This window comes from Channa argus, chromosome 18 (genome assembly GCF_033026475.1).
Source record: "Channa argus isolate prfri chromosome 18, Channa argus male v1.0, whole genome shotgun sequence".
NCBI classification, from domain to species: Eukaryota; Metazoa; Chordata; class Actinopteri; order Anabantiformes; family Channidae; genus Channa; species Channa argus.
In genome coordinates, this window is record NC_090214.1 from 12,295,858 (window position 1) to 12,307,204 (window position 11,347).

At 39.5% G+C, this 11,347-nt stretch overlaps 1 protein-coding gene across 5 annotated transcripts in view; it reads left to right on the plus strand.

Moving 5' to 3' along the window:
• The window catches only part of LOC137104067 (rab GTPase-activating protein 1), a 59,531-nt gene extending 55,880 nt beyond the window's left edge, over positions 1-3,651 (plus strand). For all 5 annotated transcript variants that reach the window (XM_067484883.1, XM_067484885.1, XM_067484884.1 and 2 more), the window contains one exon: positions 1,828-3,651. In XM_067484883.1, the coding sequence (XP_067340984.1) occupies positions 1,828-1,950 (123 nt within the window). In that variant the 3' untranslated portion in view covers positions 1,951-3,651. The remainder of the gene's footprint in view (positions 1-1,827) is intronic.
• Positions 3,652-11,347: the final 7,696 nt, after the last annotated feature.

Consider the following 11,347-nt stretch of genomic DNA (forward strand, 5'->3'; position numbering starts at 1 on the left):
CAATGTTGCTTTCGATATCACCATGGCAAAGATTGATTTGAAATCCAAAATTTATATGACCACTAACTCCAAGTCCCCTGGTTTCTGAGAATACCCACTGGGAAGAACAAAAATCAGCACAACAATGTAAAGCTTGTGGACTTAGACCCCAACAAAGATGAGCCCGCTGCGCCCGTGGCCAATGACTGTAGCCCTAACTAAGCAACTAAATATGATTTTTATCATTGACAGCAGGCTACAACAAGCAACAAAGAAGTAATCTAGGTTTGTGGCTGCAAATTTGATGGATAAAACGTTTCCACTATTTCCATTTCCTTTATTGACTCTGTCTTTCAGATACTAACCCTTTGGAAAAGTAATGTAAGGAGTAAGGTATCAACTTACTTTTGAGAAGAAGCAGTAAGTAAAGTCATAGTAGCAACAAGCAATAGTAATTTAATCAGTTAATGGTAATTAATCAATCAACTAATCAATTAATTTTGAGTAAGAGCCGACAATAGGTAAAGGAGGTCTGACGTGCGTTGAGGCGTAATCATGTCCAGCCAGTCTAGACATTTATAGTGTGTAATATGCGTAGCAGCTAAAAGGGAGGTCAACAGCATTTTGACTCTTGTGAATTCATCAGCACTTCCAGAGCACCATGGTAAAGAAGTGAGAGAAAAGAAAAACGTTTCCCATCAACAAGACATAAATGGGGCCAGTATTGGTTTGCTCAACTCAATTTACTAACAGAGTGATGGCAGTGCTGTGATCAGTGTCTGAAGCAGCGTTTAAGGCCAGCAGTCTTCAATTAAATTGAAGATCTTCAGAACATAGTTGAAATGTTTAATGTAAGTACATGTCAGGTTTAGTTTCTTTTAGCATGGTGCATCTAAAGGAAACTGGGCCAAACCAGATGACCATAAACTACTGTATGTTGGATAAAACGTATTCTCTGATAGGAACAAAGAGCTCTTTACTGAGTTTCTCACATGATTAATGATGTCTATTAGCATGAAAAGGCATAGGTGTAAAAATAAATTAGATTAAAATCACAGATATTCAAGAATGAGAGCCAGACTTTTACTGCAGCCATTTTTATTCAGAAACTCAGCTGAATTTGTGTTCAGCTGGCCCTTCTTTAAGACGTCTCCGTCAGTTTACACCAAAGTTAAAAAACACTGCACCAAATCTGCTTCGGTGTTTACGTAGGTTTTACACAGGTACCAGGTACCAGAACTGCAACAGTAAATGTGTATCACTTACCATTGGATCACTTTCCAAACAATACTGGTTGTTGATTTTTAGTGCGCTTTTGCAAGTTCTACGCATTTAAAACACAGTTGTTGTAAATCAAGTACAACACAGTCATAATAACTTATGGCCATGGATTCAGTTTCCTGCAGGTGTGTGTGTGTGTTTGTGTGTGTGTTGAGAAACTGAAGCAAGCACAAACAAGAAACTCTGAGACCACTACAATTAAACAAGTGTGACTGTTATGAACAACGCATTGTCCTCAAGTCTGAATCGTGTTGAAAATGCTGTTTTTCCTCCAGTGTAGGAGGGATAGTTTCTGGAAAACAACCCCGTAGCTGGTCTCACAATAAAATATAAAATACAATGTCATCAAAACGGCATATTCCTTCTACCCCTGCCAGCAACAGCGCTTCAGGTCATCTACATAAGTGCTGTCTCTGAGCCCGCACTGTTTGGGTGCATTTTAAATTGAACGTAGTGAATGTGTGAAGCTGCGGTAAACTTGCCTTGAATGAACAGCATATTTTGTTTTTTGGCAAATTTGTTTTGTCTCTTGTCATTTAATTCAGATTTCTTCTGTTTTACAATCAGGACCTAGAGCACCACCTTGGTCTGGCCCTCAATGAGGTGCAAGCTGCCAAGAAGACGTGGTTCAACCGAACGCTCAGCTCTATCAAAACTGTCACTGGGACCCAAGGCAAGGAGACCACCTAACTTAATAACCCCATGCACCCAGATTGACCCAGACTACACCTGGAGCTCAGTGCAACTTGCCACTCTGAAACCTCTGGACCTGTAAACTTAACCCACTGGGCCATAACTTGAACACTGACCATTAAATGCCCTAATGACCATTAATACAGACTGTTTTATGTTCTGCGTATCAAATGTTCTTGTGTTTCCCTGCTCTCGCCCCACCTAATCTAACCACCTTCACCCAAATATCGCTCCCCCCCACCCCAAATGAATACAGCCAAATGTGCTGATGAGAAGGGGTTGAAAAAAACAAGATGAAGTACAGTACAATGGTACTAGAGAAACAACGTGCTTCCACTGGTCACATAAAGAAAAGCATTTTAAAAAGCAGAAATGCTTCATTGATTTTCATCTTTGTACTGCTGATATTAAAAACCCGCAGAAGGAAGGTAGGATGTCTGAACCGTAATTGTCCTGATGCAGGACAGACAAGAAAACACTCCGGCCTACCTTACCTTCCTGTGTGTTCCCCTCTAAACTACTGGCCCAAAACAACCAGTCCCTGTAAATTTTTCATTTTAGGTACGAGATCTATCAGACGCCTTTTCAAAACTGAGCTTTTTCTAATTTACGTTGAACAATACCTTTCTACTTCTAGGTATGTACATAAATGTGCTTATGTAAAGAGGATGTGAGTGTATGTAAGTGCGCATGTTTTTTTGTTTTGTGCTGACTGGTAGCTGTATGTTTTAATGCGTGAGACTGAAAAAAACATGTTGACTGCATAAATAATTGACTGAAATAACCTTAAACTGTGTATAAAGGAAAGACAAATAGAGTGTGTGAAAGTCCAAGGGAAAGAAAAAGCACTAAGGTTATGAGTGTGTGCATGCCTGTAAGGAAAAGCAGTTTTTCCCGGTTGTTTCCTTTTATGTTCAAGTGTGTATTTGAATGATAAACGTTTGCTGACAAAGCCTTGATCTGAAGGTTGATAAAGATATTACTTTAGGATAGAAATATCAGATTTACAGTAAACACAGAAGAAGCTGTTGTACCAACCAACATTAGTGAAATGTCCCTCACATCATATTTCAGACAAACATAACAAAAATGGCTCAAGTATTTGTTTGATTTGGATCTAAGAAAAAAAGCTCCAAACCCTGCCGACATGAATTACAGAGTAAGTGTATGTTAGAACATTGTTGAATCCCAGATTTGTGCAATGATTGTAACAAACATCACTTAAAAAAGTGCAAAGCCAAAATAGAAAGCACACGCAGGAAACTTCTGCTGCACTTGAATGCACCTTTAAAACAAACCGCCCTTCGTCTGTAATGTTGCCACCTGCTCTGTGATCTTTGTCTGGCAGTGTCATGTTTGCAGGGTGGCCTCTGCACAGATAAGCATGGATTACAGTGTACACACACTGGTAAGTTTATATGACAACAAACACTCAGTGACTACTTTATTAAACACCATGTTATCCAGGGATGTCGACAGAGATACTTATATATTTGAAAGTTGGGATCTGAAAGACGGATGTGGTTGTTTGTGTTCCAACAGGGCAGTGGGGAAAATGCACACAATAAAGGGGGCAGAAAAAAACAGGTCTTGTCAGAAAGGAATGTTCAGAAACACCTTACTCAACATACACAAGGACGAGTGCAGAAGGGCATCTCACACTTGACGACTGTAAGAAGATGAGGCAAAAGTGGGCAGGTGATCTGTGATTGGTAAATGCTACATGATTCAGGATTGACTGGTGGTCTTGCAGTAAGAAGAGTGTTTTCTTAGCTTGTATCAAGGGTTTATCATCCCAAAACGGATCCCTGAATGTGATACAGAAGTGTTTAATCTGGCTGCATGCACTTAGAGCACATCTGGAATGAGGTGGAACAGGACAAGCATAGCACAAGCATCTCACAGGTCAGAAAAATCGACTGGAACCCATCGACTTCATTGAATCAGCGTAGAGCAAAATCCCTATGAAACATTTTATACACTGTCATGCCTAAAATAATTCAGCATAGACAGTAAACAAACACAGATGGTAACCAGTAAATATTGAAGTAACCACTGAGTGTGTGTGTGTTTGAAAAGTCACACACATCAGACACTTGTCAAATGCCACTAATGTAACTCTGCATCCAGAGCAAACATCAGTATCACAAGTTTTTACATAATCAGTCCCAGGAGTCAAATTGGCAAAATTCTTATAAAGTCTTAATGTTTTCACTAGAAAAGGGGATCAACAATATTCCTATTTCTATTACTTCATACTGAAATTAAGCTAAATCTCTTTTGCCAGCTTAAAATGAACCTTTACTGTAAATTGCATCTAACTTGAAAGTGGAATCTGATTGGCTGGAATCTACTTGTGCGGATTGTCCAGACGAACAGAAGCAAAGGGCCATTCCTCTAAAGGCACTGGGTTGTATATAGCAAACAAATACTGAGTTTTTGATTATGATTTTGTACTCTAACTATAACTATGTTGCCTACTTGTACCTACCTACCTGCTGCCGTGTGCTGTTTTAAGTTCCTAATGTTTTTATTTTGCTCCAGGCTTCTCAGTCAAACTGCTGTTTGGTTTAATTAAATGCCAAAAGGTAGCTTAATCATCCAACAACAAAAACATTATCAGCGTGTGGAAAATGTAATAGTGTATACTTCATGAATTTCAATATAAAGATATCAACAGAAAAGTATTGGTCTTGTTTTTTTGTGCCCTGAAGTAAGACGTCAACTGTCAGACCACTGTGACCTCTCTGAATTGAGTTTTGTTGGGAAGACAACAAAGCACACTCACTGTTTTCAAAGCTGATGAAGAGCAAGTGGCTTCATGCCCCCTGATTCAAAACTCTGTGTGTGTGTGCTAAAACTAATTAACTAATCACACCACTGACAAACTATTGAATCAAAACTGGACCATGTAACCAAACCTATAGAGCTATTGTTAGCCTCGTGTAAAATCAGCCCCTTGCAAGATTTACCTTTTTTTTATTTCTCAACATTGAAGCATTGACAATTTCATTTTTCCAGTTTTCAAAAAGAAAGTGAAAACATTGTAAATCAGAAGACAGGTTTTATACAAGAACAATTCAATAAGTTCATTATTAGGAAATGGAAGGAAACATGATGCATGTACAAATGTGCCTACAGCAGGTCATCCTCAAAACTGAGTGACAGTGCAAGAAGGAGACCAGTGCGTGAGGCCACTAAGATGCTTCTGCTTTTTATTAATGTTTCACATCTTTTTGTCTTCATGATGTATATTTTGGCCATGATACGGCTTCATCAGTAACTGGACCTTCCAGTTGGTGATGATGATTCAGGTGAGTTACAATACAGGTGGTGAATCTTTATGCAGTCACTTGTTTTCTGTTTTACATTTTTGAGTAATTTAGAGTTTATTTTTCACTTTGACATAAGAGATCTTATGTAACTTACAAAGTCTAAATATTCAGATTCACTCTTAACAGTTAAACACAAAATCCCATGCTTTGTCCTCTGACTTTCTGATCTATTTTGGTTTCCAACTAAATGAATTTACTGATGAAAATAGGACACTTTGTATCACCATTACTGTGCTGTCTTCTTTTTTAACACCTGCCCTCTGTCACCTTACTCAAAATGGGAGCTTTAAATGGTTCTTTTGAGGCTCTTCAGATATTAAGATACTCGACATCTACAAGAATTTGAGGTATTTAAGTTTTTACTTTTTTATTGTTTTCATTGATGTTTTGCATTTTCATCTGTCCCCTCAGCTCAAAGCTAAACGTCATTTCCTCCCAGATTCCTCACTGAGGCCTCGTGTTGCAGCTAAAAAAGCAGAACAAGATAAAAGGCCCATTCTTCTGTTATAAAGAGGCGTGTCTAAGTCACCTCTCGGGAACACTGCTCTGGACATCTCAGAGAGTTCTGAACATGAAAATAAACCTGTTTCTTCTAGCTAATTATGTCTTGTGGAAACGGCCTCTATCTGTCAGCTGCTTGAAAAAACGTTTCCCTGGAGCTGCTTGAAAATCTTTTCATAGCTTTTATTTTTTCTGGCTCCAGTTCTCCCTCTCATCTTCTCCCTCAGAGAACATCCCTCACAACCTATGGCTGCATTGTTATCTGTGACAGGTATAAGCTATTTTCCGTCTAAGAGGCCAAAGCGTATGAGGTGTCATGTAAAGTGTGCCCAGATTGTGCTGGAGGTCTTAAATTTACTGTAGTGTATCAGCTGGAGTGTTTATAACTTGTGTAGACCCGTAAAATTATCACCCTACGTGATGACGGCAGACCGTCGGGATCTTGGCTCTGCATCTGCTGACTGCAAGCAAAGCAGCAGGCACAAGAAGCCAGAAACCTGGTACAGTACCTGCAGTGGGTGGAGGTAACAAGCGTCAGCATTATGCAAGGCCAGCTTGATAACACCCCCCCCACCCCCCTTCTGTCCTGCCTCACGGAGCTATAAATATAACCGGCAGTCGGCAACAGAGTAAAACATAGAGGCGGGATGCTGATGGGATGGGTGTACTCCAGGGAGGTGCAGAGAGCTTCACAGGGTGAAACAAGGGGAATCTGTCAGTGCAGAGCCTGTTCGAACAATGGTCGAACGTTAAGTTGCTTATTTTGTGTGTTTCATTCAACTGAACCTAACGCTGTTTGTTTCTTTACCCTGAAAAAACTAATCTCACATTCCTGAATGAGAGTTGAATCATCAGTGAAAGTAAAACGTGACTACAGTCTGACAGGGTTAAATAATGTTGAGAGGGGCCCCAGAGCCAGGAACTGTCCTGAGATAGTTTTAAAATGTTAAGAGCTCAGTTTAATATCACAGAAGAATAAGAAAGTAAACAATTATCAAACAGTAATCATTGCTGCAGATGAATGTTTGCTACTTAAAACTCGTTAAACAGTTGTATGGTTTTCCTCACCACAGACAAAACTTATAAAGCTAAATGAAAAGTCACAATGACACAGTCTGAGAGACATGCTTGAAATTGCTGAAAGAAATAAAACATCTAAATTGGGACTAGTTTGCACTAGTTTGACATCTTCTGCAAAGATTATTGTCTGTAGTTTATGGCAAACAGGAAATTTAGAAAAAAGATTGTTTTACCACTGATTCATGTAGATACACACAAAGCTACACTTACAGTCTGCTCTACCTCTTGCTCATGAGACTTACACTAACACACACTATAACCTATTGACTGTCTGTGAATCTTGGTAGTGTCATTGATGTTTTATCATGTTCCTCTTGTTCAGGTGGGACAGCAGAGCCTCCACCTGCTCAGAAAAAAATTCCAGTTGAAATTTCACACTCCTCTTCCACGTTTCCTTCTTAATGAGCAACAAAGCCTGGGGATATTCCCAGGGAAAGAGACAGAGACATTTTTATTAATCCACGACATCTGATTACTTACAGTTATGGTTTTTCAAATTAGACAAAAATAATGAGAACTTTCTCTGTGGGACTATTGCCTTCTAATGTATTCTGTCATAAACGATTTCTAATGTGTGAGCTCCACATGTAGATTAGAAGACAATAACCACAGTAAAATGACTTTGGAAACTGTAAAAACCCAGAATAACGTAGAAAAACATCATTATAATTGTGTTGTGTGCTATTGTTATCACAGATGAGCACTTCCATGACATAGAAAAAACAACAAACATACTTTAACAGGTAAATGTGGCTAAGATGAGAGAAATCCGGACGCTTACAGTTAAAATCAAGAAAGTTGAGACAGACTTTCCAGAATAGGTCACATGATGCATTCTGATATATTCCTCGGCTCTAAAACCGACACGGACACAGTGTGAGCATCATATGTCTCGACCCTCTCCTCTGAGCTCGGAGGATTTGGAATGTGGGGATGAGCTAATGCCAGGTGCTCATGGGTTTAATAATAGTTTAATATGAATCACAAATGGCCAAGGTTTGGATCGCACTCTATCTTTTAACAATAGAGTTAGATGCTTAAAGTAAAATCCCTGCACAAACACAACAGGCCTGTCGTACAGCCAGCCTGAATGTTCATCGCTTTGTGCAATTTGCTTTTTAATTTCCTCCCTCATCATCTGGGTCTTCAGTTTCTGTGGCCTCGGCTTGTTTGTAGGTTGCTGGTTTCGACTGGATCGGTTTGCTGAATGGCAACGTGTGGTCATAAGATGAAGCATGTAAGAGATTTTCCAGGTTTTTTGTCCCCTTTGCTTTTTCCTTCTTTCTTCATGTTGGAGACCTTAACACCGCTTGGTGAGTTTGTAAGCACGTTTTAAGCCTCCATGAGGCTTTAGGCACAGTGGTTCAACCACAGCACGCAACCAACACAGATCAAATGATGCACACTGGCCTAAAAAACCTTCTTCCCACACAGTCAATGCAAAAGTGGTGGCAAATAAATTGGCTATAAAGTGGTAAACATTTGACTGTCAAATATAATTTTTAAACATTTCATATTTAATTTTATCTCCATTGGTTTGTACAGGAACCCGAAAGGTGCGACTGGAAAACAACATCAGCTGTATTGGCCCCAAAATGTGGAAGCATGGGGATCGTCAGGGTAATTTTATGGCTGGGTTTCAGATTATTGAACCCCATTTTAATGTTGTATCCAGTTAAAACATCCATGTTTTTGTGCCATGCTTATGCTATTGCATGAGACAGAACCAGTCATAGCCAACAAGCATAGTCAACATTAACCCGGAGCAGGTTCGATATGATGGATACGGGCCTCATTTCTGGGCCACTCTGAGCTGCTGATTGGAGCATTTGCCTTGATGTTACAGGCAACTGATGCTTCACTGTAAATCATATGCTATGGCTAGTTGCTCTAAAGGCCAACAAGTCCTCCAACCTGTATGGCCAAAAAATGATGTTTGTCCCTGTCTACAGGACCATTTGTTGGAAGAGGGCCCCAACATAGTGTAGGGGAGCAGGCATCTGTTAAAAGTGCATCTTTTTGACGCAAAGACATCAGAGTTAGGTTTAGGCATAGATAAACATGGATAGGGTAACAAGATGTGTCTGCTCACAATAACAGTAGTTTCACACTGGACTTGGAGTCTGGTCCTCTGTGGGAAACCCTGTGTTCTTATGACCCATACAACCAGTCCAACCATCTGGTTACACACCTTTGTGAGTCTAAATACCAGGGACCATAATTACTACAGCTGCAAATTGTCAGAAAACGAAAATGTGTATCTTTGGTTCATGTCTGGCTCATATTTTACAGGAGGGAGACCGTGGTGTCCTAAATGTGCCTTAAACGTGTTTAAAAACTTAAGCTTGTACTGACGTGGATTATTTTAGTTTATAGCCTGTGTCTTGTTAAGTTCTCACCAGCTATGTTGTCATCTATAAACAAGCCCCGATGGCTGTGTGGCAGGCGGGAAGCAATGAATTCTGTCAAATTAATCAGATTTGTGAGCATATCACAGTTTGCTGTTACCGGCTGAAATACAATACGGGTCATCCAAGTTGTTGTCAGCAGTCCAGGGTCATTTATTTTTACAGTGTATGAATGTGGTTCATGCATACAGCTGCCTGTGGTGTACGGTGTCTTATTAGTTTTGCAGGTTATAACTCAGATCAGGGAATGTGATGTGGCAGCGAGAGGAGGCTTGCAGCCAAGTTTCTTTTATCATCAAACTTTGTGCTTCGAATAATTTATCACGTTTCCACAGTTATGATCATCCACTTCTGAGCAACGCAATTGCTGTCATTCTGGGAAAAGTTATATTCAACAGGAGATCTGATGGAGATGTTCTGACGTGTTTAGGTTTTCTGCAAACACAGGATGGCATTTATATTTTTGGGACTTACAGATGATGACACCCTAATTTCGGTCACACAATTTGAAAATGATGCAATGACAAGCTCACATCGCAATGTGATACCATTAAAAAGTAAATGCTTCCATAACCGACCTGCCACATTTGACACAATCCACTGCTGTGTGAGTGGGGTTTAATTTGTCGGGATTACTGTCATCGGCTGGAGACTTTAATCCTCATCCTCTCCGTCTCGTTTGCTTTCTTTTTAGACAAAAGCACTTCTTCAGCTGTTCTCTGCTTGGAAACACATATATTTGTACAATCACGCCACTTATTGCATTGCAGCATGATTGGCGGCTGTGGCTGTGCCGATGGTGTTGACTGCTGAAGACGTCTCCGGATTCTCTGAGTCAGCCTCCAGCAGTGCTGTGCTAAACATGACAGACAGCTCATATTGCTGAACTGCCATGTGCTGAAATTCTTCTTAGACAAACCTGCCAATTATCGCCCATAACTGTGGCTCTGTGATCAGATGAGATAATGACACAAGTATTATCACTCTCAGGTGTCACAGCTTTAACAATGTGACATTTTAGGGCAGAACTATGGTCAAATTTGCCCATGTGTCTCAGGAAGCTAAATCAAAATACTTGGCTCCAAATGACATTCGGGAATGTTGCACCCAAACTAATAATGACCTAAGTGAAGACTTTGAAATAACCTGAATAATTTGCTCTGAGACCAAACACGCACTGTTAGTTTGACTTTACACCCATGTTATAAAGTTTGGCTCAACTTTGGTGTTAAAGATAATGAATGTATATATTTTTCTGCATTTTGACTGAATTTGTTTGGTTTTTTAAACCATTTTCACACTGTGACCTGGAGTGAAACTGGACACCCCCCAAATCTGATGGGCCACCACAGGTGCACCCCCAGAGAGAATGATAAGGGGGTACGAGAACTGAGCAAAGCGGTAGCTGAAATAAATTATTAATAAGTTAATTAATTATTATTAATAAGTTATTGAATTTTTACTTCTATTTTTATTTGTTTCTTTAGATTAAAAAGTGGTTGACATGTTACATTTTAAATTTCTGACACTACACAAACAATTGATTAGTCTATTAATAGACAGTTCATTATTTGCAAAGCCTTTTAAAAGTGATTTTAAAACCTCGTCTGTCCCTGCGACAGACTGGTGCTCTGTCAAGGTTGAACCCTGCTGCTCACTCAGTGAACACTGGGATCGGATCCAGTCTAACAAGGATAAGCAGTATAAATAATGGAGAGATGTACCTGAGATTATGTTCATATTTCCGTTATGATGATTATTGAAATCTTTAGTAACCCTGACTTTTAAATCGTCACCACCAGGCCAAAAGTTGAACTCATCGAGCATAGCAGAGCTGTGTAGACTATTCTTGTTTACTGACCTTTTAAATTCACAAACCATTTGTTTTATGGTACATTTGATAAATTATGATGAAGTGCAGGTGAAATTATTGCTTTTTTTCTTTCTGTTCATTTGCACTAAAAAACATAAAATGTAGCAAATTTTTAAAAAGTTAGATAAAAATCTTTAAGTGTGAACAGTTTATGCCGTTATTTCCACAGTGACCTGATTGTTCCCATCATGTCTACA